The sequence below is a fragment of the Aspergillus puulaauensis genome, chromosome 5, assembly GCF_016861865.1.
Source record: "Aspergillus puulaauensis MK2 DNA, chromosome 5, nearly complete sequence".
Lineage (NCBI taxonomy): Eukaryota > Fungi > Ascomycota > Eurotiomycetes > Eurotiales > Aspergillaceae > Aspergillus > Aspergillus puulaauensis.
Genome location: NC_054861.1, coordinates 3,968,897 through 3,995,812, shown reverse-complemented (window position 1 = coordinate 3,995,812; position 26,916 = coordinate 3,968,897). Strand labels below are relative to the sequence as shown.

At 49.9% G+C, this 26,916-nt stretch overlaps 12 protein-coding genes across 12 annotated transcripts; 8 read left to right on the top strand and 4 right to left on the bottom strand.

Moving 5' to 3' along the window:
* Positions 1 to 588: 588 nt before the first annotated feature.
* Positions 589 to 2,238, top strand: APUU_51560A (aldehyde dehydrogenase family protein; the record flags this gene model as incomplete). Its single annotated transcript, XM_041706681.1, has 3 exons — positions 589 to 666; positions 727 to 796; positions 866 to 2,238. 3 exons carry the CDS (start codon positions 589 to 591, stop codon positions 2,236 to 2,238), a joined length of 1,521 nt encoding a protein of 506 aa, XP_041559043.1.
* A 558-nt stretch (positions 2,239 to 2,796) lies between these two features.
* Positions 2,797 to 3,408, top strand: APUU_51559A (amidohydrolase family protein; the record flags this gene model as incomplete). The annotated part of the gene is made up of 1 exon (XM_041706680.1): positions 2,797 to 3,408. The coding sequence occupies one exon, from the start codon at positions 2,797 to 2,799 to the stop codon at positions 3,406 to 3,408; it is 612 nt and encodes a 203-aa protein (XP_041559042.1).
* A 1,624-nt stretch (positions 3,409 to 5,032) lies between these two features.
* Positions 5,033 to 7,107, top strand: APUU_51558A (uncharacterized protein; the record flags this gene model as incomplete). The annotated part of the gene is made up of 9 exons (XM_041706679.1): positions 5,033 to 5,143; positions 5,201 to 5,254; positions 5,307 to 5,491; positions 5,543 to 5,737; positions 5,798 to 6,242; positions 6,294 to 6,320; positions 6,378 to 6,474; positions 6,549 to 6,822; positions 6,915 to 7,107. 9 exons carry the CDS (start codon positions 5,033 to 5,035, stop codon positions 7,105 to 7,107), a joined length of 1,581 nt encoding a protein of 526 aa, XP_041559041.1.
* A 1,148-nt stretch (positions 7,108 to 8,255) lies between these two features.
* On the bottom strand, positions 8,256 to 10,395 carry APUU_51557S (uncharacterized protein; the record flags this gene model as incomplete). Its single annotated transcript, XM_041706678.1, has 5 exons — positions 8,256 to 9,044; positions 9,095 to 9,343; positions 9,411 to 9,829; positions 9,925 to 10,261; positions 10,327 to 10,395. The coding sequence occupies 5 exons, from the start codon at positions 10,393 to 10,395 to the stop codon at positions 8,256 to 8,258; spliced, it is 1,863 nt and encodes a 620-aa protein (XP_041559040.1).
* An 845-nt stretch (positions 10,396 to 11,240) lies between these two features.
* On the bottom strand, positions 11,241 to 12,424 carry APUU_51556S (zinc-binding alcohol dehydrogenase family protein; the record flags this gene model as incomplete). Its single annotated transcript, XM_041706677.1, has 3 exons — positions 11,241 to 12,182; positions 12,234 to 12,253; positions 12,307 to 12,424. 3 exons carry the CDS (start codon positions 12,422 to 12,424, stop codon positions 11,241 to 11,243), a joined length of 1,080 nt encoding a protein of 359 aa, XP_041559039.1.
* A 1,234-nt stretch (positions 12,425 to 13,658) lies between these two features.
* On the top strand, positions 13,659 to 15,428 carry APUU_51555A (carboxylesterase/lipase family protein; the record flags this gene model as incomplete). The annotated part of the gene is made up of 2 exons (XM_041706676.1): positions 13,659 to 15,186; positions 15,268 to 15,428. The coding sequence occupies 2 exons, from the start codon at positions 13,659 to 13,661 to the stop codon at positions 15,426 to 15,428; spliced, it is 1,689 nt and encodes a 562-aa protein (XP_041559038.1).
* Positions 15,429 to 16,441: 1,013 nt separating this feature from the next.
* APUU_51554A (uncharacterized protein) lies at positions 16,442 to 18,115 on the top strand (the record flags this gene model as incomplete). The annotated part of the gene is made up of 2 exons (XM_041706675.1): positions 16,442 to 16,977; positions 17,026 to 18,115. The coding sequence occupies 2 exons, from the start codon at positions 16,442 to 16,444 to the stop codon at positions 18,113 to 18,115; spliced, it is 1,626 nt and encodes a 541-aa protein (XP_041559037.1).
* A 403-nt stretch (positions 18,116 to 18,518) lies between these two features.
* Positions 18,519 to 19,742, bottom strand: APUU_51553S (zinc-dependent alcohol dehydrogenase; the record flags this gene model as incomplete). The annotated part of the gene is made up of 3 exons (XM_041706674.1): positions 18,519 to 19,210; positions 19,267 to 19,557; positions 19,622 to 19,742. 3 exons carry the CDS (start codon positions 19,740 to 19,742, stop codon positions 18,519 to 18,521), a joined length of 1,104 nt encoding a protein of 367 aa, XP_041559036.1.
* An 809-nt stretch (positions 19,743 to 20,551) lies between these two features.
* On the top strand, positions 20,552 to 22,580 carry APUU_51552A (uncharacterized protein; the record flags this gene model as incomplete). The annotated part of the gene is made up of 8 exons (XM_041706672.1): positions 20,552 to 20,575; positions 20,634 to 20,644; positions 20,699 to 20,840; positions 20,909 to 21,099; positions 21,157 to 21,310; positions 21,367 to 21,462; positions 21,512 to 22,216; positions 22,266 to 22,580. The coding sequence occupies 8 exons, from the start codon at positions 20,552 to 20,554 to the stop codon at positions 22,578 to 22,580; spliced, it is 1,638 nt and encodes a 545-aa protein (XP_041559035.1).
* Positions 22,581 to 23,056: 476 nt separating this feature from the next.
* APUU_51551A (DUF3425 domain-containing protein) lies at positions 23,057 to 24,090 on the top strand (the record flags this gene model as incomplete). Its single annotated transcript, XM_041706671.1, has 2 exons — positions 23,057 to 23,270; positions 23,333 to 24,090. The coding sequence occupies 2 exons, from the start codon at positions 23,057 to 23,059 to the stop codon at positions 24,088 to 24,090; spliced, it is 972 nt and encodes a 323-aa protein (XP_041559034.1).
* Positions 24,091 to 24,526: 436 nt separating this feature from the next.
* APUU_51550S (DUF3425 domain-containing protein) lies at positions 24,527 to 25,520 on the bottom strand (the record flags this gene model as incomplete). Its single annotated transcript, XM_041706670.1, has 2 exons — positions 24,527 to 25,308; positions 25,382 to 25,520. 2 exons carry the CDS (start codon positions 25,518 to 25,520, stop codon positions 24,527 to 24,529), a joined length of 921 nt encoding a protein of 306 aa, XP_041559033.1.
* A 344-nt stretch (positions 25,521 to 25,864) lies between these two features.
* APUU_51549A (alpha/beta hydrolase) lies at positions 25,865 to 26,836 on the top strand (the record flags this gene model as incomplete). Its single annotated transcript, XM_041706669.1, has 1 exon — positions 25,865 to 26,836. The coding sequence occupies one exon, from the start codon at positions 25,865 to 25,867 to the stop codon at positions 26,834 to 26,836; it is 972 nt and encodes a 323-aa protein (XP_041559032.1).
* Between the last annotated feature and the right edge of the window lie 80 nt (positions 26,837 to 26,916).

The window sequence follows — 26,916 nt, the reverse complement described above, 5'->3', positions numbered from 1 at the left end:
GAGTTGCTGCGGAGGAAAAGATACAGCATAAACTGGAGGGTTCCCACGCTCCATTCCCCAATCTATGTATAGGACGGCATAGTCTTCAATTGTGAGGTTCTGTTCAATCTCTCAGTTATACCTCGGATAATTTCACCTAAGAACAGATCACAACTTGTCTCTTTTGGTTTAGCCTTCGTGAATCTCTCAATGTAAACGCTTGGCCGCCATCTGGGCAAATCTCCGGCGCGTGTAGAATACAGCTTAAAGTGGCAGCCTGCAGACAACTCCCAATGGGGCAGTATGTTGGGGCGCGCCACCTTTGACGGAATGAATGTAATCTGCTTGGTTTATTGCTGTAGTGATCAAAGTAGGCGGATGACACATGTAGATGTCGTGTAAAATCGGCAACTTGTAGGGGGCCGGGATGTAGCCTACAATCACTGCGTTCTCGCATCATCATTCCACGGCGCGGGGTCCGCGAGGGCGGAGACCGACACAGTCAATGCCTCTGCTTCCGCCATAAAAGGACCCTGTCACTCTACCCACACGGCCTGGGATGATAGAAACGGTAGAACCGGGAGAATTGGCTTTCCAGCGAAGACCAAAATGGCACCAAACGCACTAGACGGACCGTTGAACGACAAGCCTTTTCACATCGAGACGAGATTATTCATCAATGGAAAGGTACGCCGACAAGAGTGATTGGTCTCGAGGAAATCAGGAACCCTCACTGATGTCTCTTAGTTTGTCGAATCCTCAGATAAACAGGTGTTCACGCTCCGCGCTCCTTCGACGCATAAACCAGTTGCTGAAGGTTTGGACTCTCTAGCATACCTCCCCTCTTGAAGTCCATTCTGTTGATTTGATTTCCCTTGTATGGTAGTTTACGAAGCAAGTATCGAGGACACCAACCGAGCGGTTGCTGCGGCAAAAGCGGCACAGCCGGCATGGGCGAAGCTGTCCCCAACGAAACGTGGAGAGCCCATGAAGAAGCTCGCCGCGCTGATCCGCGAGCACCACGCCGAGCTTGCCTATCTAGAAGCGGTGTCGATGGGGCGACCATTGCGCAGCTACCTTGACAGCATGATGGCTGCGGAAAGGTTCGAAGCATATGCCGGGGTTGCTATTACTGCCAGGGGCGCTTCGAGTCTGAACACCCCTGGATTCGTGAATATGACTCTGAGACAACCTTTCGGTGTAGTCGCAGCAATCATCCCATGGAATGTTCCTCTAGTCGCATTCTCGGGAAAGGTTGCCCCTGCCCTAGCTGCGGGCAACACTGTTGTGCTTAAGAGCAGTGAAAAGGCTCCATTAACGGTGGGTATCTCTACTTGCTGGGTTGCCAAAGCTTTTATCGCTAATCAACAAGAACAGTCCCTCAAAGTAGCTCAGCTTGCCTGCGAAGCTGGCTTTCCACCTGGGGTGCTCAATGTACTTTCCGGCCATGGGCCAATCAGTGGGGCGACGTTGGCTTCGCACATGGACGTGCGTGCTATCTCGTTCACTGGCTCTACCAGGACGGGAAGGGCAATCCAAACAGCGGCAGCACAGTCCAATATGAAGAATGTGATCCTCGAGCTGGGTGGGAAGTCACCCGCCGTCATTTTCGACGATGCTGATCTGGACGTGGCGGTTCCCTTAACTGCACGCAGCATCCAATGGAACAGTGGCCAGGTTTGTATGGCAAATTCACGCATCTACGTGCAGGATACCATTGCAGCCAGGTTCATCCCTCTGTTCAAGCAAAGCTTTGGCGCTGTTCAGCAAGGAAGCCCCCTGGATCCGGCAACAGAGCATGGGCCAGTTGCGGATGATCTCCAGTTCCGTACTGTCTCGCAATACATTGCAGCCGGCAATGAGTCCGGGAAGCTATCTCTTGGTGGAACTGCCAAGGACGGATTTATAGAACCAACCGTGTTCGAGGAGACGCAAGAAGATGCGAAGATTATGAAGGAGGAGGTTTTTGGCCCTGTGGTAAATATCAATATTTTTCATACCGAGGAGGAGGCACTCGCCAAGGCCAACGATACTATGTACGGCCTGTATGCCGCTGTTTTCACCAAAGATGTGAATCGAGCTATGCGTTTCGCCAAGGGCCTCGAAGCAGGGACTGTCGGGGTCAATTGCACGTCTCCAGTAACCGCCCACGACTTATCATTCGGGGGATGGAAGGCAAGTGGCATAGGACGTGAGGGACTGCTGGACAGCATCAACGCTTTTCTTGAGACAAAGAGCGTTTTGTTTAAGATAGAATAGTCTGCCTTTGGATACTACCTTCACTACTTTGAAAGATGAAATACATCATACGTCACACAACACCAGTGGCAGTCAGAAGAATCATATAAACCATCGTTATACAAAGTTATAGTCATGAATGACTGGTTTTAGATATGGCCTGTGTGTAGCTGAGCATGTAAATCACAGCTCGACGTATTCTATCGAAATATGATCGGAGTGGCAGTAATACCTCCCTTGGGGGGTAGCCCAGGAATGCGATGGGCAATGCGGGCTGGCTCGGTGTCCGCGAATAGCTGCGTGACGTGTAGATGTGACTCCAAACCGGCAATGGCCCTAAGGGATAACTATCTATTCAATATTATATCACTTATATAGTTCTCCGCTATCGCGGTCACCGTACAGCCAATTGACGGAGTACGAGGCGGACCATTGTTTATGACGAGGTATTTGTAGTATCGCCTCCCTTTAAACACTACTAGTAAAGAACACACCCACAGATTTACTGCAGCAAAGCTATTTTGTCTATCCCTGTCCATCCGGCTCCTACAAAGCATCCACACTACCGTTCCAAACAAAATGTCGCGCAGCATGATACCCAAAATCGCCCTCGAGGAGGCATTTAATCTTCCTGGCTTATCTGGGGAGAGTAATCAATTCACTTCTCCCACTGGCTCGGAAGATCTCGCTGCTAACTTGGTTGACATTCACGACCAACGCTTGAAAGGGATGGATGAGAACAGTGTCGAGTATATGGTTCTCTCCCTTACATCCCCGGGTCCTCAAAATATAACAGATCCTGTTGCCGCCCAAGGCCTTGCTGAGCGTGCCAATGACTATCTAGCTGACGAGATCTGCAAAAACCCTAATCGATTCGGTGGTTTTGGGGCATTAAGCATGCACGATCCAAAGTCCGCCGCACTGGAGGCGAGGCGTGCCATCAAGGTATTAGGCTTTCATGGCCTGCTCGTGAATGACTTTCAATCAACGGGAGGCGATGAAGAAGGAGCAATTTTCTATGATCAGCCTGAGTGGGACGTCTTCTGGAAAGAGGTTGAGGAGCTTGATGTTCCCCTCTATATCCATCCCCGGCTCACTACTCCGGCTGTTACCAAGCTCTTCATAGCTGGACGACCATGGTTACGAGGAAGCACTTATTTCTTCAGTGTCGGTAAAGTGGCATTCTCCTGATAAACCTCGAACTCAGTATACTGACCATCCGAAGGGGTAACCCTCCACGTTCTCGGTTTGTACGCCAACGGAGTTTTCGATCGCTTTCCCGGCCTTCAGATCGTCATTGGACATATGGGAGAGAACATACCATTTCAGTTATGGCGTTTCGATCATCGGATGAGTTATTACTTCACTGAGCCTCTACCCAAGCGAAGCGATCTCTTCGAGACACAATGAAAACTGTAATCCCCTTCTCCCAAAATTACACACTTTAACCTCAGTCGTGTAATTTAACAATGGCTAGAATATTTCAATCACCACGAGTGGACATTATGGAACACCTGCGCTGCTGTTTGCAATTAAGGAACTAGGAATTGACCGGTATGAAAGTCTACTCAGTCTGGCTTTGACCATCTAACTTTGCTACCAGGGTGTTGTTCTCCATCGACTATCCATACGAAACAATCGACCAAGGACCGAAGTGGTTTGACAGTATCACTGAGTTGAGTGAGAAGGAAAAGAATCAAATCGCCTTCGGAAATGCAAAGCGACTTCTGAAGTTGAAGTGACCGCTAAGGAGGGACTGGAATCAAGCCACCGAGGAATAACCGCTCTCATTGTGTGGTATTACTAGTAGTATATCAAGTATTCCCGTGCGAAATCGGGCATTCTCGCAAATCCGCTGAACGGAGTGTGTATTGGCACGTAGAATGAGAAGCCTTGACATATGAAATTGGGTACCAAATACCAGACCAAACTCTGGATTACTGTAGTTTAAAGTCAGCACAGTCTGCATTTAACGAACATATACATCTAGAACCTGGCAATCGAACTGTTGTTGCTGTATGAGGCTGGAATCGAAGTTCTGTGGCAGACTCGGCAATAATACACTCCAGTCCGCATTAAAATGGCGATGGCCGGCTGGCTCCGATTGACGGCCAGGGCCAGGCCTATAGTTGGGGAACTGCACGGGGTGGCGACTGATCCGCAGATAGCGGACACCGCTCCCTTCTATCTAGCCCTCGCTCGGAGACCGCTCTCTTCCTCCAGCTCCCCAATGATCATTGGATCGGGGCAATGAACTCGTGCTTGGTAGTGGGGCAAAGGCTCCTGGCGCGGGGGCCGTGCGGTAGTCAAGACGAGAGGCACCTCCATAAGATATCGCTGGGATGTTATACGTCTAAGTTGTAATATGCCTGTCCCTGACAACCTCACCATAGCCGATTGCAACGGCATCAACGGCTTGATATTTGCCGCTCAGATATGGTGAACTGCCAACTGTAACGGTATTTATTTTACCCTTAAACTATAAGCTTGTGTTAAATTTTCCTCCGAACCGAAAGCGTTCGCTCGAACCTTCGGCAGTAAACATGAATAGGCAGCCGACCCGCCACCCAGGGGCGTACGTGGACCGTCATTGTCGTTTAGCTACCTGGGCATACGCACAGCCCTTTGGGTTGACGTATTCATGCTTTTATTGCTTCCCCGCATTGCCTTCTCTTACCCCATACTCATTTACTAGCAGGGCCAGGGTATAAAGGGGGGAGCTTCTACAGTGTGAGCTGCGCGTACAATCTCACTTTTAACTCTGGACTTCACACAAAACAAAAACCCTGAGTCTTATCCTACGACAGCGCTCGAAATGCCTCTAGGTGTTATACAAGTGGATGGGCAGCATGCCCCTGGTACCGTCCTGTTGATTAATCAAACAGCGGGAGATGGTTTTCTCCAAGAAAAGCACGACACTGGCAAGGTGATTTCAGTGCACTCATAACTGTTCAAGGCGGATATATTTATTAACAGAGAGTAGAATACAAACGTTATTCTTGTTCCTCAACCCTCCAATAGTCCAAATGACCCGTTGGTATGTGTTTTCCTGTGGCATGCTGAGTGTGACAAGCTCTGACTCTGCATAGAACTGGCCGCAATGGAAGAAGAACTTGGCGTATGCTGTTATATTTGCCAATTCTATTATTTATGCTTCGATTCCGGCACCACTTATTGCCCCATCTACCGTCTTATTGTCGCAATCACTTGGGCGATCAATTAAAGACGTTTCAATGCTAACCGCATATCAACTGCTTCTATGTGCATGTTACGGGTAAGTTTCTGCAGATGTGACGATATAAATATTTAACTAAATTATTTATAGACCGATTGCCTCCGCCTTGGCACATAAATACGGGAAACGGCCACAATTTATCTTTGGCGCTGTTATGGGGATGGTTGGGACAATCGTCTGTTGCACTACTACCTATAGCTATCGTGTCTTGTTAGCCGGCCGGATCATCCAAGGTGTTGGCTCATCGGTGTTTGAGAGTCTGTCAATGGCGGTTATTGGTGATCTGTTTGTTTCCAGTCTGCATCCCCTACCCATGAACTTTGCCACTAATCACAGAAACCAAAGGTTCTTCGTCCACGAGAGATCGTTTCGTGCTAGTCTACTGGTGATGACATGGACCTGTATTATCTCTCTCGTCTCAATTCTAGGTGGCCTGATAACTGAGGAGCTTGGCTGGAGATATGTGTTTCTAATTCATCTACCCTTCACCATTGTCGGAGTGATTGCAACTTTCCTCTTGCTTCCAGAAACCCAGTATCAGAGCGACCCAGACGACATAGCGGGGGCCCCGGAAGAGACTCAAGTGGAAGATAAGGGACGCAACGAGATCAGCCACGAACATGACGAACTACCAGATAGGGAAAATGGAGGGGTACCATCATCATCAACAGAGATGAAGAAGACATTTGTGCAGGAACTTGCTATTTACAGCAGGACGTTCAGTGACACCAACTTATTCAAGCTGGTTTTTGCCCCCTTTGGCGTGCTTCTGAATCCTGCAGTTATATGGGTGGGTAGATTCTACAAATCCTATGTACGGTTTGCTAACAAGGGCCGCTAGTTAACTATTGTGGGTAGCGTGTGCATTGTGTGTCTCCTTTCCTCCCCTTGCACCTCCATCTATCAAGTTAATAAACCGGTACAGGCTCTCTATGTCGCTCTCTCCTATATTCTCGCTCAAATATGGTCACCTCCTCCGTATAATCTAAATGCCAGGCAAAACGGTACTTTTTACGTTGGTGGTAAGATTCCTGAATTTTCTTTTTTTCAGTTATCAGGAAAGGCGAACAATCCAGCTAAGCTTCATCTATAATAGCATTGATCGGAGGGCTGCTGAGCAGCACAGTGAGCCCATGGGTGGGGGATATAATCACCACGAAGATGACCAAGTGGAACCAAGGAGTATATGAGCCAGAGTTCCGCATCCCAATGATAATATTTGCTACTCTATTCTGTGGCATCGGATGGTTTGTCTTTATGTGGGATCTTGACAACCCAACACCCCATGGTTATTATCTAGGCGCGTTCTGTCACGGCTGTCTCTGCGCTGGTACAACTATCGGCATGACCGTTGCCAACCTTTACATCCTGTGAGTTATCATTAATTTCTGCCCCCATTTCTTTCTCTTCATCCATTCTCCCTTCAATACAGCTCCTTTCTGACGGTAGTTGGATGTGACAGTGATGCCTTCCGTGAAAGCTCCACAGAGATCTTCGTTCTCGCGATGGCATCCAAGAACTTCCTCTTCTACGGGTTTTCTGAATTCATCAACGACTGGACAGAGCGACAGGGCCCGAGTGAGGTTTTAAGGGTTTTCGGGATTGTGACAATGTGTATCATGGCTACTTCACTTGTGTTGTGTAAGTTTGACTAGCCCTACCCCCCATTTACCACAAAGAACTCATCGGGACGCCATTCAGACATTTTCGGCAAGGTAAACCGTTGTTTTATGCACAACATCGGCTTAATGAGCAAATTGACCGGGTATCAACACTAGTTTGAACAGTTGAGCTATCCTGGCCATCAGAGGATGAGGACGACTGAGACCGCTTTTCGGTGTATATAACCGTACACAGCCAGAGCATAGTGGAGGATATTCAGCTCAGTTATATGCAACGAAGATGTGTGTTGGAATGGGAAATCAAGGGATTCAACTGAGGGTGGTATTGTTTAGCTCAGGTTCGAACAATCGACCGTCATGCATTAAGTAGCAAGATACATACATTCCAGCAGTTGAAATTTAGTTGTTCCTCTTATCTTTACAGAGAGACAGGGCGCGCTACCTTGGTGGCGCTTTAATAACGCACTGTTGCTGGAACTAATTATGAAACTATTCCTTGGATACTCGGACATTCGGGGATCATCTTCACGACGGAGCAGTACAAAAAGAGGACGGAATAGCCCGAGTGAACCTACTTCCCTAGTCCTATGATAGACCCTCGTTTATGTGATCGAGTTTAGCTTTCATTGTGTCTTCCAATGTGGTAGCACTTCATCTCCTTTTGTTAGAAAATGGCATAATTCCGGTCCTGATACTTGATTGCTGGCTTAATTATCCTGTTTCCTGCCTGTAGTGCCATACACTTTACTTGGACAGATATTCAGCAAACTTACTCGGTCAGTCATCATTGACTCTCTATGTCATATTCCTGACCAAGCATTCGCTGAAAGTAACTGGTCTCTGCACCCATATCATTGCTAGGGTGGCTAGGGAGCACTCTTATCACGGTGTTTACTACCCTTCGCGTCAAAATCACTAGCAACTATATTACGCCAAGGCAGTATCGTGAAGCCGCAGTTGACTATATCGTAAAGGTTCCAACTATAGGTGCGTAAATTCTAGTTCCGTCTAGCCAACCAGTATTAAAGCAGTGTATCGTCCATCTTGTATCTCATCGCGTCTTAACTTTCGCAGCTACTGCATGTTCTCGGATGACAACACGTGCAGATCTCTAGGTGATAGGAAAGGCTAAAATATTACAATTTAAGCATGTATCTCATTAATAGTACAGAAGCAATATGCTATGACAACTCAACTCCACATAGGTCCAGGTCGAAGCCACCTCCAAAGCCAAAGCACTCAGACGCAATGGTGTTAAGGTCTCCCAGATCATTCAAGTTCATTTCATGACATAAACCCATCGCATTGGCGGGCCTAGGCGACTGGGGAACAGGGTTTTCGACATCCATATGATGTCTTTCCATCGTGCCATTCTCCAAATTGCAAAGAAACTTCTCGAAGCATGCAGCAGCGTATCTTCCAACCTTGCTATGGCCACACAATTTGAAAACAGGCAGAAATGATCTGAGCTCCTTCTGCATACTGGACGTTTCGACCGCGCGGAGAAACAGGACGATTGCCGTTGCCAAGATAAAGTAAGTATCAAACCAGAGAGATGTCGACAAGAGACCTCGGCGGTAGAATTCGGTAAGAATCTCAATCGAGTCATCATTTGCAAGTTTACAGGTCTCTGCTCGGGATTCGAAAACAGCGTCGTGTGTATTGCGGCAGAATATCAGATGCGTCAAGTAAGGTCGCCCGATAAGCATACGGGCGAAATTATATTTAAGGCTTAAATATAACGTGGCACGAGCAAAGCAGGAGGGGAATGCCGAATCAGGACGAAGGTGATCGGGCAGTTTATTGCTCCAGCCTTCAACTTGCTGAATAAGATCGCCAGTCAATTGCGCTTTGCTTCGCAAATTGCCGCTTTGCATATATAGCTGCTGAGATATCTGGCCAATCATAATACCGAGAGATGCTGAGCTGGTGGCGTACCCAGGCGGGGTGTAGGGTGTGCTGTTGAATTCCTGTCATATTTAGTCGTCAAGAGAATTTATTGGTAGTAGAGGTCTCTTACCTGCGAAGGAAGATGGATATCATGATCTGTGCTACCAGAGCTAGTCGGGCGGCCCAACATGCAAGAGCTCCAGTTATCAAATTCGCGTAGGGACCACCAGAGGCGCCGCTTAACTTCTGATCCATATATAGAAGTATCCTTCGCATACCCTATACGTTGGTGAAGTCCGAGTGACTGTGAAATCCGAATTGCCACACCCAGAATTGCCCAAGCAACACTGCGATCATCCTCTCTCTGGCGGTACAAGCTCTGACAATAACAGGTCAGCAATAGTAACTACGAACAGGGCATCCAGAGGAAGCGGCATCAACCGTACCATAAGCATGATGGCTCGTACACTCTCCAATCTCGATTCCTCGATCACATCATCCATGTAGGAGCGAGCGATGTCAAAACTGGGGTCTTGATCGCCGCAGAGGGCCATGACCAGATATAATATGACAAGGATGGATACGCTCACCCCCTTCCCATCATACACGTCATCAAGCCAAAGGTGGAATCTATCTTGATCAAGGATATAGATGACACTGTTGATCTCTGCGAAGAACTTCACCGCTGCTTGATCAAGAGCCTTGCGATTGGGCAGATAGTTTGGATTTTGATAAGAAGTCACCTGTCCATCAAATAATGATGGTGGCTCACTCTCTTCGAATGGTGATAGACCGCTGGTATCCTTGGACAGATGCGAAACCATCTTGGCATTGAGAGTAGTGCAGCTGGATGGGCCACTGAATCCTGCACGAACAAACAATAGATTTAGCATGAGCCCGGGTTTACCGAGTATCATACCGGACACAGACGAGGGGTGGGGGAATAGACAAGGCACCTACGAGGAATGTTCATAGCATCCACCATCAGTGTACCCTCTAAGTCTCCGACTGTGCATTCCTGGCTGACAGGACCTGTAGACGAGGATGGAGTATCCAGTTGGGCCAGTGTGGGAGGCGGCTGTGAGCCTTCCGCCGAAGCTGGCAGGGTGTCTACAAGCTCACGTAGGTTGTCGGTGCTGAAAGAAGCCGAAGGCACAAAATGACGAACCACGGAGACCAGAAGGTCGTATCGTTCTTTTGATGTATGATAGTAGGGTCGGGAGGTCGAGCCTCCTACTTGGCACTGCTTGCCTAGCCTGCTACATCGCTGGCAGGGACCAGCAGATGGTTTCTCACACTAATGTCAGGTTAGCATTAAAGAAAAAAAAAAAAAAAAAAAAAGGACTAGATTATAATCGCTACCTTCACCTTCCGTTGTCTGCACCCGTCGCAGCTGAGGGCGTTCTTTCGTCGTCGGTCGTCGCTTGCCATGCCGGCCACATTGAGCAGCCTAGGCTGCCTATGGGAGTTGGTGGATTAGCAAGCCAGTGGACGAAGTGTGATTAAGCGCAGGATTTATACACTACTTCCGCAAAACACTGGGATGGCACGTATGGGGCAGCGGGGTGCGGGGAAATTAAGTGCTTCTTCCTGCGAACGGCCAAGGACGCTGGAACGGGAGATGGTTCGGCATCTGCTGTATTGTGGACACCAGTAACGCCACTCTCTGCCTGACTACGGAGCGTGCTGGATCGATGGTTCCGCTTAGTAAGACGGCTTACAGAAAGGGAACGGGACCTGGAGAAAGACAGGAATGTTCCCTACAGTCTAGCATATTTGCAAAATATTACGGATTTTAGATTATTCTATAAAGTAGAGAAATATAGTCACTGTTTACAGGATTCGATTTTGAAATAATATAATAGTAGAATCCTTAAGTTACTTCGATATTAATATGTCTTATAGATTCTGGTATTCAAGGATATGTATATATTACTAACTAGGTCTATTTACCCATTTGACGCCGCCTCTCCGGGCTTTGAACCTGTCTGAACAAGGGATATAGCTTGTTGGTAGATCCGACCTCCGAATACCTTGCCGATGAGTAAACTCACTGGTGCTTTTATATATTAATGAACAGAGCTAGAATCCTTCCAGAGCGTCCGTGACCTTCTGGCTGACCTTGCCCTCAATGGTGGGTGGCTTGATTCATATGACGTGGAAGGTTGTCCCAAGGAGAAATATATCTTCTGGACTGCCAATACTTGAATTAAGAAACTTATATTATCAAACACGACGTGCAATGTGCGAACTAATAAACAATGATCAATAATATATCATTCGAGAATGGAGTCCCTATGATCGGGATGCACATGTGTCTTAGTTACCGCTCTACCATCACGGTAGTCGTCCAGCAGGCTGTTGACTTTGACCGCGTCCAGTCCGTCAATAACTTCAAAGTCTAACGTCTTCAGCCCGCCATTTCCGATCCAACCTGGCAACTCCCTCCAGAACTTGGTAGCCAGCTCTTGGTGCGGGTCACTAACTCCGAGAACTCGGTTTTTCTTGAAGCCAGCGGTCTTTGTAGCTGCAATTGCAGGGTCAGCCTCTCCACGCACCAATGTTGCCAAAGACCCTTTCTTCGTGGTCGACAGAAGCGAGAGCGCCAGCTGGTGGCTGACACCACCCGAGTAAGTGCCGTTGACCGCGTCAAAGGCGTATACCAATTCATCGCCAACGATCGCACGGATCTGAGCTTCCACATCCGCTGCCTCCCGATATATGACATGTGTGGCACCAAATTCACGGAGGGACTGGCCCCCATCGCCGCGGACCTTGACCGTTGCAATGATCCTGCCAAAGCCTGCGAGACGAGAGAACTGGAGGGCAAACTTCCCACTATTAGAGCCGCCACCGATGATGACAATCGCTTCCTTCGCGTACTCCGAATCGTGGCCCAGGAACTTTGGTGCTAAGCCCAATCCTGACGAACTGAATAGGGCGATAAAACTCGCCATGGCATTGACCGGGACTGCCGCTGCCTGGTCAAAACTAATATCCTGTGGTATGGGAGCAGCAAAGTTTGCGTCGAGGATGCAGAACTGCTGCAGGCCAGCTTGGTCAGGACCACCCGACAGGATGTTAGACTGTCCAACGATGCGATCTCCAACGGAGAACCTTTGCACGTCTGGTCCTATCTCCTCGACAATACCGCCGATGTCGTTTGCGAGGATCGCATGAGGCAAGTACTTCTCCACGAGTACACCTCGACCTCGACCCTACAAGGGATTAGAACTCGACCGAGAGCCAGAAAGTCTTCTTCATGATACCTTTTGGTCATGGGGGTTAACTATGGCTTGTCAGCTTTTCTTCCATACAAATAAATGCATCTACGGATCATACTCCCGGCTGTAATGATCCTCACGAGAACTTGGTTCCCAGTTGGTTCAGGGATAGGTCGCCTGTCTAGGGTCAGTGGCCTTTGGAGCTCCTTGAGAATTAATGCTTCCTGCTCGCCCATTTCATATAGGAATACTCGCTGTTTGCTAGGCTGTATAAGGGAATTAAGAATATCCAGGAAAATTGACAGAGGACCCACAAGCGTAAGGCCTGGACTGTTCCTCCATGGCCGGGCGGTGTTACCACGACCAATGCGGTGGGTGGCTGGACGGAGAATGTCAACGCCCCGAGCACTGTGCCCTTTAAATCACTAAAGAGATAACTAAGGAGGATATTCAGGAGGTTAAGAACATTTTCTTTGGCTGCTGGCGTTGACTTGTAAGATTCATAATACCCAAGGGTACCTGCTCTTTTCCTTCCCCAGCCCTTCCAATAAGCGCACAGATAAGTGTAAGGGTAGCTTTGAAACAGATTTATCTATCTTTAGACATCGCTCAGCTGACCCGTGATGCTGTTAGACTTGATATCCCGGTCTTCTTGCGTGTCTCGGCCACCGACTGGCTACAAAACAGCCTGCTGGATGAAATAGCTAGAGACTGCAGGGTACCATGGCATTTTCCCAGGCTCTCGCTGTACAGGGTGCGAACAATTTAAGTAATATCAGCACCGGTAGTGTGCGCGTCACTCAGAAAGTAACATCCAGTATTGGCTTCTAGGTACCATTCGTGCCAGCTGTAAAGAAGGGTGCTGGAGACAAGATATATATCTCTGCGTTAGTACAATCAACAGCGGTGTTGTTGCTGAGAAGATCCTTAATACGGATGACGTCGATGTTATCTTGGTCGGGCTCTCAAGGGACTTGGACACCAAGATTACTATGGCTGCGCAGATCCACTGGGGCTTCACTGGTTTCCGCAACGCGTCCGAGTATACGCAGCCGAACTCGCTGAAGGCATCGATCTTTGACTGAAAGCCCAATGTCATTTCCATTCCTTCATCGATATACTTCTTGGCACCAGATGCCAACCCAGAAAGAATCAACACTATAAAGCTAAGATCGCCAGCGCTAATGCAGGTGGGTGACAGCCCACAGCACCCGAATGTGGAGGCCGAACGTAAACCCTAACTTGGTCTCCCGTGTTCACGCTACCCAAATGAAAACAAGTGGTGCATGACCCAGATTGTCGTCAGCTTTGCAGACAATGTAATTAACCCACGTCTTGGCATGATTCAATCCGAAGAAGCGCCGACGGTCCATATCATTCATGGTCCGGGGCACATCCAACGGCCGCTACCTACATATATTGGACCCTCCCCAGTGCAGGCAGACCGGCCTTGGGGACGACTACAGCAAAATGAGGTCACCTTTCCTGTGTCTTCCGCTCATCGCAGCCGTGCTCCATGATGGGGCCAGTGCAAGCGCATTGAAAGTCAGACAAGATGCAGCACCGACAGCTTCAGTCAGGAATGGCACGTTCACCGGCTACTACAACGTCGAGTACGATCAAGACTTCTTCCTGGGAATCCCTTATGCCCAACCCCCAGTGGGAGATCTCCGCCTCCGCAACCCGGTTTCGCTCAACACGTCATGGGGCGGAAGTTCCAACGCAACCACTTTCTCTCCGGCATGCCACAACTTAGGTTCGCCTCCAACTCCAGGCATTACCTACTCCGAGGACTGCCTGAATCTCAACGTCGTACGACCCAGTGGCACTAGACCAGGAGACAAACTGCCGGTGGGTGTGTGGATCCACGGCGGCGGCCATACAGGAGGATCGAATCAGGACCCCAACTACAACATGTCCTTTATTGTACAACAGTCCGTGGTGGCCGGTAAGCCGTTTATTGGGGTCAATATCAACTATCGACTGCAACTGTTTGGCTTCATGTACGGCTCGGCCGTCGTGGAGTCCGGGGCTGGGAATCTCGGCTACAAAGATCAGCACCTGGCGCTTCGCTGGCTCCACGAAAACATTGCCGCGTTTGGTGGAGATCCTTCCAAGGTCACCATCTGGGGCGAGAGTGCCGGAGCCGAAAGTTCGGGTGCCCAGATGATTGCGTATGGAGGTCGGGATCAAGGTCTCTTCCGAGGAGTGATGCTAGAAAGCGGAGGTCCGATCAACCCATATCGGTACAACACCCCTGCAGAATGGGACCGCTACTACGACCCAATTGTAAGGGCCGCCAACTGCAGCGGAGCATCCGACACTCTGGCATGTCTTCGAACCCTGCCCACCGAAACCCTCGTCACCGTTTTTAACAGCAACGTGACAGCCTCGATTCCATCGTGGGGCATGGAGATCGACGGGGACTTCATCCAGGAAAATGCTCGAGAGGCGCTGCTTGCGGGGCGCTTCATTAGAGTTCCGGTGCTACACGGCCAAAACCACGATGAAGGCACGATCTTTTCCATCACGGGCGTCAACACAGACGACGACTTCTTTGCCAGGGTCAGAGAACGGACCTCTGACAATGCCACCCTGCACCAGATCGCAGCACTGTATCCGGACATCCCTGAGCTTGGGATTCCGTCGACATTGCAGGGCCGACCATCTGCATCGCTGGGATCTCAATATAAACGCATCTCCGCCTTTGTCAGTGACGTGATGTGGCATGCGCCTCGCCGCTTGACCAGCCAAATCCTGACCGACCACAACGTCCCAAACTGGGGCTACATGTTCAATATCAGGCCCAATGGGGTTCCTCTATCAAGTGGAGCATCTCATTTCACAGAGGTGGCATTCATGTTCTACAACATTCTGGGCATTGGATATCCGCAATCGCCATTTGCCAACACGCCCCAAAGCTACAAGGATGTTTCAGACCTCATGTCGAGGTATTGGCTTAACTTCATTGTTGACGGAGACCCCAACGGCGCTGATGGTAAGCTTCCATGCCTTCAGCCTTCGATACTACCTGCTTGCATTAAATACTTCACAGTCCTGCACACTGACCTTCGCATAGCTGGCAATGAACCTTATTGGCCCTCGTATTCTCTCACGAACCCCGAGCTGATGACATTCGATGCCAACACGACCGACCTTTCATTTCCGACGCCCGACACATATCGCGCTAAACCAATCCAATATATTTCCGATAACTTGGCTAGTGCTTTTGGAAGATGATTTAGGTCAACCAGTGCCAGGGTTATCATCACTTGTACATATGTGTCAAAATATGGATTACCAGGTGGAAGGGGAGAGGAACGATCGAGACTGCCAATACCAATAGCCCCCTTATCCTGGATGTACATCTGCATTCTTTCATGCCGTATTAAACTCGCGGGCCAGAGAGAGAGGTGTGTTGAAACGCATCGAAACAATAAGGTGAGAGAAGAACCGCATAGTAGAAACAAATAGCATGCTGTCTAATTAGGCCTGTTAAAAATAGTCCTACTCCGGGGCGCACAAATGAGGAGTAACCGTAGACCAGGTTTATAGGCTTGGGAATTATCTAGCTCAAAGCAGATAAAACGTGCCAGGTATTCGGCATTCATTGGTGGTTGTTCGGCTTCAAGGGCAAAGCTGTTTTCTCGGGCAGATTCAAAGGACTGAAAGGTACCTACACGCTTCAACGGCTGCATACATCATTGCAGCATATCCACGTATACGCCGTGCCCGGGATCTACATTATCCTCGTAGGTTAGATCTCGGAGTAGCTATCATTTTAGAACCTTTCCACGGCTGATCAGCTTTGGGGCTAGCTGGCTGGATGCTCCGCGTACCGGAAGCTGGACAGGGGTATCTTTGGGTGAGCAACCACCGTCACAATTCTGCATTCAGATTGACCTTGACTTGTCCATCCGAGGTTTAGCCGAACTTTACGCAGGTTCATAGCTAGAGTAGCGCCACAGATTAGAAATGAATGTGTATAGAGTAATCCCCATGGGGAAGTTAATATATGACGGAATATTTCCGACATTTGTCTCGCGCGAGCTCCATGACACAGTTCCGCCTTACGGATGCAACCAGGATTCTATTAACATAAGCTCACTTATTAGTACAGGCTGTGGTAGGCGCTGTTGTCTGCGGTGGAATATCACCCTACCTCGAGAAGACAGCTGTCCAGCTCGAGTTCAGTTTCTATTGCCGTCCCGTCTCTTGACTCTCAGTGTCTCATCACAATCTGCACAGGGACAATGAAGTCAATTACTCTCGGAATCACCTTGCTAGGCTATTCTCTTGCTACAGAACAAGTCCTGTATCCAAGAGAAGGTAACTTGAAGGTTCCAACGGTTAATACAACTAGTGGTATGGTCTCTGGCCACGCAGCCCCCAATACTACTGGAGTGTCTGAGTATCTCGGTATTCCATTCGCCCAGCCACCAGTTGGAGAATTGAGATTTGCACCTCCACAGCCATACAAAGGCAATGGGCACATCAACGGTACTAAGTACGGCTTCACTTGCCCAGCTACTTCATCACGCCCCGTACGAGCTGAGGGTAATATAACAGTTCCTGGTGCAAAGCTCCTAACGATCATCGGTCAATCGGAGCTCCCTTTGAGTGAGGACTGCCTGACGTTGAACATCTGGGTGCCATCCGGTGGGGAGGAGAACAAAGCTGTGCTATTGTGGGTCTTTGGTGGAGGTTTCTCCGTCGGAGGGTCAGCGGTACCATTCTATAACGGCCAGTACTTTGCAGAGGAACAAGATGTGATTATTGTGACTATCAAGTAAGTCTTCCCCGCTGTCACGAGAGGTCCATGGCGCTGACAATCAAGTTACCGCATCAACATCTTCGGCTTCCCCGGCAATCCTTCAGAGCGGAACGCAAATCTTGGACTCCTTGATCAAAGACTGGCTGTTGAATGGACTCGTGATAATATTGCTGCGTTCGGCGGAGATCCATCTCGAATTACCATGTTTGGTCAATCAGCAGGCAGTGCCTCTCTTGAATACTTCGCCTATGCATGGAAAAAAGAACCTATTATTGCGGGACTGATCCAGCAATCCGGCAGCATTACCCATGAAGACCCGTCTCCTCAAGATGCTAAAGCTGTGGAAAACAGCTGGTTCTATGTCTCTGAGGGTCTCGGGTGCGGCGACACCTCCGACCATGATGCAGTTGTAAAGTGCATGCGCACGAAAGATGTGGAAGATATCCTCGCATATGTTCCAGGCTTTACTGGAACGTCCAATCTCACCTTTGGTCCTGTGGCTGACGAAATAACCATTTTCTCTGATATTGAAGAACGAACCAAGGCAGGCGACTTCTACCAAGTCCCTCTTTTGATGGGCACCGTGAATTATGAAACTGGTCTTACCATCGCCCTTGGTTTGACAGATCCCGGTGCCGTCTCCCATTCACAGGCGTACTGGGATAATGTCGACGAGCATTCCATGTGTTCTGTTCCTGAGAGAGCCAATATCAGCATCTCGCATAATGCCCCTACATGGAGATATCGTTACTTTGGTGTCTGGCCTGATATGCAGCTATCGACTTATCCGGACTGCGGAGCTTGGCATACCATTGATGTGCTTGCAGTCTTCGATTATATTCCACAAGGTCCTGGAATTCCTGATCAGACTCCTGAACAGATCTCTACTGGCAAGTATGTCAGGGGAGCTTGGGCAGCCTTTGCGAAGGATCCCAAGGAAGGACTGAAAGGCTACGAGGACGGGTGGCCACTGTACAACCCAACGGAAGATACATTGGTTAGGCTGGCGTATAACAACCAGACAGGAGCGAACCTAGCACGTCCTTACCAATACGACAAAGGATGCAATTCGACGTTCCCTGTCAACGGGTCTGCGTCGCAGCCAAAGTCAACTCCATTCACTGGGGAGAGCAGCAAATTGGTAGCCCTCTAGCCTTTAGCTTTCCCCACAGCCATCGCCTACTAACATGCCGCGTCGCGGAGGTCATTGTAGCTATAAATCTGTTTAAGACGTTAGCCTGTGTGGGTGAAGCAGAACTGTCTATCCTCTTAGTTAAACACTTTCTTTTATCCTCCTATTCCCTCATCTGTCGGTCCTCGTGAGGTTAGGAATACCATTGACCTAGGTCTGGAACAAGTCAAATCACTCTGCACCCACTATCCAAATTTATCACTACTTCTATTCGTCCCGGCCTCCCAGGGTTATGCCATCAATTAGGTCTATATTACGGAAGTGAGCTGTGCTCGCCTTCGTCCATAGGGTTACGAGGTAGGCATAAGAAGGAACTGGGTTTGAAAATAATATGGGATTTTTATTTTTATGTCTTGTATACAAGCTACTCCTCCCAGTTAAAATCGACCACAACCCGCCCTGCCACCTGCCCCTTGCGCAGCTTTTCAACTCCCTCAGGCAGGCGATTAATAGGGTAAACCTCGGAAATCTGCTGTAGCAAACCGCGCTTCGCAAAATCCAACGCAGCGGCCGTATCACTCCGAGTTCCCACCAATGACCCCTTAATACTAAGGTTCTTGAAGATAAACTCACAGGGATCCGCTCCTAGGGTAGTTGAACCAGCGGGTGGCATCCCGATACACATGATGATAGCCCCAATTCGCTCTCCAGTATAGGAGATCGCAGTTTTGTATGCTGCAGGTGCAGTGACGAAGACACCGTGGACACCTACTCCGTCCGCGACTTCGATCACCGCTTTCACAGGGTCATCAGTTTCTCTGAAATCGACGAACGCCTCTGCCCCCATTTTCAGGGATAGTTCACGCTTGGAGTCACCTGTATCTACGACTATTGGCCGCATTCCCATTGCTCTGGCAAGCTGTATACCCTGGATACCCACGCCACCTCCTCCGCCCGGAAAAGCCACCCAGCATCCAGCGCGAAGGTTCGATTCAGTTAATGAACGATACATCGTGCTTGCGCTGCACATAATCGGTGCGGCGACTTCATCTGGGACGCCGTCCGGGATAGGCGACGTGTATCGAGCGGGAGACACAATATATTGCTGATATGTCCCTGTAGATATATAAGAATAATCTCTCGCTCCCGGAGGTAATGTTTAGTTTACTCACCAGGTGTCATTAGACCAGTGTGAATGGCTGCCTTGCAGTATGTCTCCTTATCATCCCAGCACATGGCGCAAGACCCGCAAGTATCAGTGATCGGTTTGATGCCTGCCCTATCGCCCAGCTTGAAGTTCTTGACATTTGCGCCGACTTTGACAACGACACCGGCGCCTTCGTGGCCTGGAGATCGCACGCCGAATGTCGACATTGGTGGCACCCCGAGATCGCCTTTCATCATGTGGATGTCGGACGAGCAGATGCCGGTCGCATTGAGTCGAATCAGGATATAGTCCGGTCCTAATGAAATATGTTAGCCGTCCTATCCATCTTCGGACATACAGACAGCGATGGAAATACTCACCAGGCTCAGGGACCGGCACCATCTGCACCTCAACATGAAAGTCAGGCCCCTCATTAATAACAACCCCAGCTTTACAGTGAGTGGGGATATCGAAACGTGGGATCTCAGCCGTGGAATTCATATTAGAGAAGTAAAGTAAAAGACTAGGCGTCGCATTTCAGATTCACGGCTGTCGCTGCGGATCGCGGTATAAGAACCATGGAGCATCAGCAGTGGACCAGCAGTGGACCACTCACCAAGTAAACCCGCTGCGGAAATGGACCGCTGCACTGGAACAGCATTTCCACCGGCTAGACGGGAATGCTGATCAGGTATATATTTCAAGCCTGAGCTATGGGTTGGCAAGCTGACAACAAAGCAAACCTGAATGCTCAACAATACCTGCACGAATCGCGAGGTACAACAACCTACTGGAAGGGGTATGTAGGACACAGAGGCACCCTCGTATCGGGCGCTGCAGAAGCGGAATACTTGCGTTGGGAGCAGGCCCTTCAACATTGGGCCTCCACCTAACCCTGCTCCAGCGATTGCAGCTTCGAAACCTCGCCAATCCTGTCAGCGACCATATTCCGCGGCGATGGCTCGAGCGAGTGCGGAGAGGATCCGGGCCAGTGGAGGTTCCCCACGCATTCGCATCTACCAAGTCCCGGCCGAGTAGCCGTAACCCTTCGGCTGTTTTTTAATTGGGCACAGACCCCAGCTTCGTCATCAAATGTTATTATTTGTATTTTCTGCAACAATAGAAGATGGGACGAAAACACCAGCGGCTCAATTCCGCAGAGACAGGGCTACGCTCCTCGAGCTAGAACATATATGAACGCGATTGTGGCCTGGGTGGTGCAGCTCCGAGCAAATCGAGGAAGAATTTCGAAATCTTTCAAGAAGCAGCTTGTTACTAGTGGCGCTGCTGGAAGGGCAAATTGATCCACCATGGAGATGAACTATAATGAACGCGTGAGTAATGCCCAGCAGCTCTGGGAGAGTTGCGAAGCTAAATACTTCTCCCGGATAGGCTCTTCATCAGTAGGCACGGCCATTCCCAGCTCAATTTCGTCTCAACTGATGACCTTCCTCTAGCCTCGAGGAGGAGCTGGGAACGACGATCTATCCGGGCACAGAGATCATGGCCGATGTGGGCACGCATCGTTTTGTGAGGTCCTCAGCCAAATCCGGCCGGGTTCTTGTGCCCCAGCCTTCACAGGATCCCCATGACCCCTTGGTATGTTGGATAGTATCAGGCGTGTATCAAAGGCAACAAATTAACTTGTGACACGGCGCAATAAATAGATCTGGAGCCCGTTTTGGAAGACCAGCGTGATGACCATTGCCACGTTGACATCCTTCAGTCAGGGCATGGGACCTCTGGCCCTTGCACCCATGTTCCCCCAATTAATGGAATCATTCAACTCGGACCTCCCCAGTGTTGTGCAATTCACCGGGGTTTGCATTCTAGTGCTAGGGTTTAGTAATTTCTTTTGGTAAAGGTCCATCCACTAGCCTCAAGAGATGACATTGCTTACAGCCGAGCGGTACAGGATCCCCATTCAAACATGTTATGGTCGACGACCTGTGCTGATATTCTCAACCCTCGTCTGCCTGCTCAGCAATGTCTGGCGTGCAACGGCAACTGGATACGGCAGCTATATGGGCGCATGCATAGTCAATGGATTTGGTGCTGGTCCCGCAGAGGTATGTGTTCCTAAATCTCGCTATTCGAACACTCTAATATTTCCGGTTTCCACTAGACGTCTCAACCTGAGATTATCGCGGATATTACATTCCTCCACGAGCGTGGCGGTTATAATACCCTGTATTTCACAGCATACTTTGGGTCCCTTATGGTAATGAGACCCACCCTCAGGTAGAAGAGCATCGACTCACTTTATACAGGTCGGTCCTATCCTAGCCGGCTCAATGGCCGAGCACGTCGGCTGGCGCAGCTTTTTCTGGCTGAACGTCGGTCTCCTAGGCCTCGTACTCATCCTGCAAATATTCTTCTTCCCCGAGACAAAATGGCACCGTGTTCACCCCGACGAGGAGCGCGCGGGACAAGGCCCTGGCCAAAATGTTGATGAGGGGGGCGATGACAAGATCGAAATATCACAGAAAGAGAATATCCATGTGGAAGCGGCTTCTGACCAAGATGCATGTCTGCACCGAGGTGCTCCCTCGAAGCAGCAATTCAAGCTATGGCAGTCGAGTGGTGTTACCTTCAAGTCTCTCCTTAATAGCTTCTGGATTCCCTGGAAGCTGTTGTCATTTCCTATTGTTGAACTTGCTGCTTTTATTGTGTCTTGGTCCTCAAGTTGCTTCTTGACATTGAATCTTACGCAGAGTCAAGCCTTTGCGCAGCCCCCGTACAACTTCAACAGTCAAACTATCGGCTTCTTTAACTTTGCTATTGTGGTTGGAGCATTTCTTGGGCTAGCAACCAATGGTCCGTTCTCAGATTGGATCTCGATGAGAGCCACTCGCAAGAACAATGGAATTCGCGAGCCGGAGATGCGTCTGCCAGCTATAGCAGTCTATACTGTGATTATGATTATTGGCAATTTTGTTGTGGCGTTTGGATATGAGTATAAATGGGACTGGCGGGTAAGTCGTTTACCCTTCTAACACAGAACGGCTAATCTCACCATCGCAGGCAATTGTAATCATTGGCTATACTGCAGCTGGTATACAGGTTGCGTGTCTTCCAGCCATCGCCAGTACCTACGCTGTCGATAGCTACAAGCCCGTTGCAGGCTCGATATTCGTTTCGGTCACGGTGAATAAGAATTTGTGGGGATATGGGTTCAGTAAATTTATCACTCCTTGGGTTGAGCAAAGTGGGTTCGTCAAGCCTATCATGATGAACATGGCTTTGTGCACGGTGTGGTGTCTCTGTGCAGTCCCATTCTACTTTTACGGCAAAAAGTTTAGAGGATGGACCGCCAAGTCATCTGTGCACAGGATATAGCGCCGCACCCTCATCTCCTTGAATATAGTCGATGCAGAATAATATATAAAGTAACCACAAAGCATGTTGCTATTGCGCAGTTATAGTGGGGTCGAGAATGAAACACTAGATGACGTGGCCAGGAACTTTGGTAAAGATCAAGATCGCCAAACGCATGTCTATAGTGATGTCCCGCATCCCTCTTGATGTTGCGGGTGCCCTGGAGAGCAAGGCCACCGTCTCAAAAGAGACTGGGGCGAGGTCGGTGAGTGGGGCACACTTCCTACAGCGGTTAGCCTTCATGCAGGTGTATGACAAGCGGGCCCAACATGCCTTTTCTGATTGGTCCTTGGGATAGGCTTTTTGGCCACTGAAAGTTTTTACTGTGGAGACCATTGGCGCGGCCCGGTCGAGATTCAACGTCATTTGCTTCAATTCCGCCTTCCTCCCCATTCTCTCCATTGAGCAGCCGTTCCTTCTGTCAGCAGGTTGCCTATATGCAGAAAGTCTACCTAAAAATGTCCAACTATAGCTCAATGGCCTTGCCAATTGCACGGATTAATAGGCCCCAAGCGGAGACAGGTGAGGAGAAAATCCACGTACAGAAGTTGTCTGAGCGCATCACAACATGGCCCGAGGAGGATTGGTCAGGGGTCTCTGATCCCAAGCAGCGGAGGCGACTGCAAAACCGTCTGAACCAGAGGGTCCGACGTAAGTTGCAACTCGAATGCCTACGCTGGGAGAGTACGTGGTTGACCGATATCTGCATATAGGATTGCAAAAAAGAATCGACATGCAACGCACGTCTGATAGTAAAACCAGCAAAGGCCAGCACGCACCACCAAGCACGAAGGATAGTGTTAGTCGCGCGGCTGTTGAGGTGGAAGATGCGCCAGTGGAGCCCACACCCACCTGTCCGTCTCTAGCAGCAGTAGAACACATACATATCCTCGAGGCCGACTTCGTGGAGACAAGGAGGATACTGCAGCAAATAGAGGTCATGGCACACGCCCAGTACATGCTCGGTTCCCCGCGCACTGACATGCTGTTGCACTTGATTCAATTCAATTTCACAAAAGCGCTAGTCCAGAACATGCGGGTTCTAGGTCTCACGTCGGAGCTACTGCACGACGATGCCATTTCGCCATTCAACGTAACTGGCCCGTGGCAGTATGACATCGAGCCTGCCCTTCCCTCCAGCCTGCGCCCTACTATCATTCAGCGCACTGTAGTTCATCACCCGTGGTTGGATCTACTTCCAATACCGGAAATGAGGGACAATCTGATCTCTGCCGGCGAGTCATATGATGAAACCCAACTTTGCCTGGATATGAAGGGACATGGGAGAGCGCATACCGACCATACGGGAATCATTGTTTGGAGCGATCCATGGGATCAAACGGGGTGGGAGGTCTCTGAACCGTTTGCCCGGTCCTGGGGATGGACGGTGAGAGGCTGTGTGAACCTTTTTCGTTCTACAAACTCGTGGAGAGCGCGGCGGAATGAGAGACCACTCTTTCGCGTGTATTGAATCTAGACACTGGCTTCCATATCTTGTATTTCTAGGCCTGTTAGGGTAAAATGTTAGGGAAATGAAGCTGGTATAGGCACTTTCAGAGCCCCTCTGCCGCAAGACAGGCCAAAGGCAGAAAGATGGAAGAATGCAATCGATGTCAGTATACCAGTTGGCTTCCGCGAATGACAACCGACAATACTGCCACTACGTTTGTCTATCCTCTCGAAAGCATCATTGCTTCATTAGACCGCATTCTTTCATCCGGTTTATTAATATCATATCGTGCAGCTTATGGACTCCTTACTGATGAACCAAAACATAGTGAACGAATTGACCCACCGTCGGACCGTAATCCAATTTATCTGCATATAATAAAGGTCGCAGTACCACCAGTAAAAAACACAAGCAATAAAAGTGTTTGATTAGTACCGGATGTTCTGTTACATTAAAGTCACACTTCAGGCATTTGGTCAAAGGAGACTCTCCATACCAAACGCTTTTCTCCCCTCTGGAGTCGCCAATAGTTTGTAGACCATAGAATCTCCGGACATCCCTTAACCAGTCGCCCCCATTTTCGCAGGAATGCTTCGGTGATCTCCCAATTCATAGGATCCCAGGGACTGCCCCAAACGAGCATGCAGTTCTCCTCACTAGGCATGGTCCAGAAGCCCATCAGGTCTCGACAGAACTGCGAGTCATCCATACAATCCTCGTATTGGATTAGGTTGTCTCTTAGTCGTGCAAATGGAAAGAAGTCCAACCAAGGGTGATGAGGCTGGCTCTGTTGCAGCTCTGTCGGGCGCAGACTGGGTGGTATATCCCTCACCGGCACGGCCTTTGGGAGAGGCCCATTGACACTGAAGCGCGAGAGGGCATCATCAGTCATCCATTCTCGACTGTAGCCCAGGGCAGCGATGTTGCGTATAAAGGCGCGAAACACGTTCAATTTGGCCAGGGTGAGCAAGTGGTCGGCTCGTGGATTCCCGTAATAGCTCCGGTGGGCAGCGGCCTCGAATACAGCCAGGAACCGAAGGAGACTTGGATGCGCTAGCCGACAGCCCGAAGTCGCCACTGGCGAATTGAATGGGCAGAAACTGGGTAGCATGCTGAGATCTGGTAGAGGGTACTGCGTCAAGTCAACCAGTCCCGCCTCTTCCTCGTCCTGCTCCTGCTCCTGAAGGGCCAGTTCCCGAGCCAGAACGTCTGCCTCTCTCCTCTCCTGCTGCCGTCGTCCTTAAAAAAAAAAAAAAAAAAGTTAATATCAAACGAGGAGTAAGGTGGGACACTTAATGCATGTGCTACTTACGCCAGGTCCGTTGATTCTGTCTGTTCTGGTGCCGGCGTCGCTCGGCTTTCGCCGCGTCACTGTGGCTGGAGAGAGCACAACCATCTTCCCGGCGGTCTGCGGGCGTATCTTGAGGCGATCCTTCAGTGGCTGTAGACATTGTAGACACTATGATTTGATAATACAGGGGCCACAGTGCTGGTAGTTGGTGTACGGCTGACCAGAGGAGAAAGAGAGGTGTTGACCCAGCGTTGATTACGCCCGCCAAGCGTGCGTCGGCCAGCGGGCGTATTTCCGCAGAGGACAGGCCTATCCACTCTGCACTCTGGAGTATGTATAGAGCTCCAGGCTCCGACAATAAAGCCCGTCCAGGCTGGCAATTGCACGCTGATCCTTGTGAGACTCATCTATAAGAGAGCCTTCTCCTGCCTCGTCCTACAGCTTCCACCATTGTTTTTAAACCACTTTCCTGCACATTCACAAGCTGGTACTCTACCGGACACTATGTACGGCTTCAAATACCTCCCCCTTCTCTGTTCGCTCGTCACTGCACAACTCCAGCCTCGCTGGGTTCACTTTGACAGCGACGGTATCTCCATCGCAGCGCACCTCTACGTTCCACCCAACAATTCTACCTCGAATGCGTCCCGTCCCGCGATTGTTGTCGGCCATCCACACGGAGGCGTCAAAGAACAGACATCTGGCCTATATGCTCGTCAGATTGCCGAGCGGACTGGGTTTGTGACGCTTGCCTTCGACGCTGCCTACCAGGGCGAAAGCGGCGGTCTCCCGCGATACCTTGAAGACCCTTACCAACGCGCCAACGACGTGCGGAATGCAGTGACCTACCTTGCAACGTTGGACATTGTCAACGCCACCCGCATCGGCGCCCTAGGAGTCTGTGCCTCTGGGGGATATGTACCCTTCGCAGCGCAGACCGATGAGCGCATCCGAGCCGTCGCCACCGTCAGCGGCATCGACCTGGGCACCCTCTACTCCGAGGGATTCGGCACCTACGATGGTCCCATGGAATCTGGCCTGCGAGAGGAGCTGGCCGAAGCCGGGCGACAGCGGATCCGCGAAGCAGAAGGGGCGCAGCCCAATCTGACACGCATCTTCCCCCAAACAGCGGCCGACGTCACCCCCGATCTCCCTGTTTTCTACCAGGAGTCGTACGACTACTACCAGACTCCCCGAGGCCATGTGGATACCGCCCCTAACTGGCATCTCTGGCGCAGCATTGACCTGATTGCGTCGTACAGGTCCTACGCCTTCATGGACTTGATCTCGCCTCGGCCTCTCCTGATGATTGCTGGGTCTGACGCCGATACGCTTTATTTCACCCAGGCTGCAATTGATCTGGCCCAAGAGCCGAAGGAGATGTACGTTATTCCGGGGCTGACACACATCGATCTGTATGATCATACGAACCAGAGCACCCCGAAGCTGGTGGAGTTCTTCAGGGCCAATCTGTGAGGGACTTCTTCGCTTATACCCACATTACTCCCGTCTTGTATATGCATGCCCCGGTCTCCCATAGTATGAGGGCGGAATCA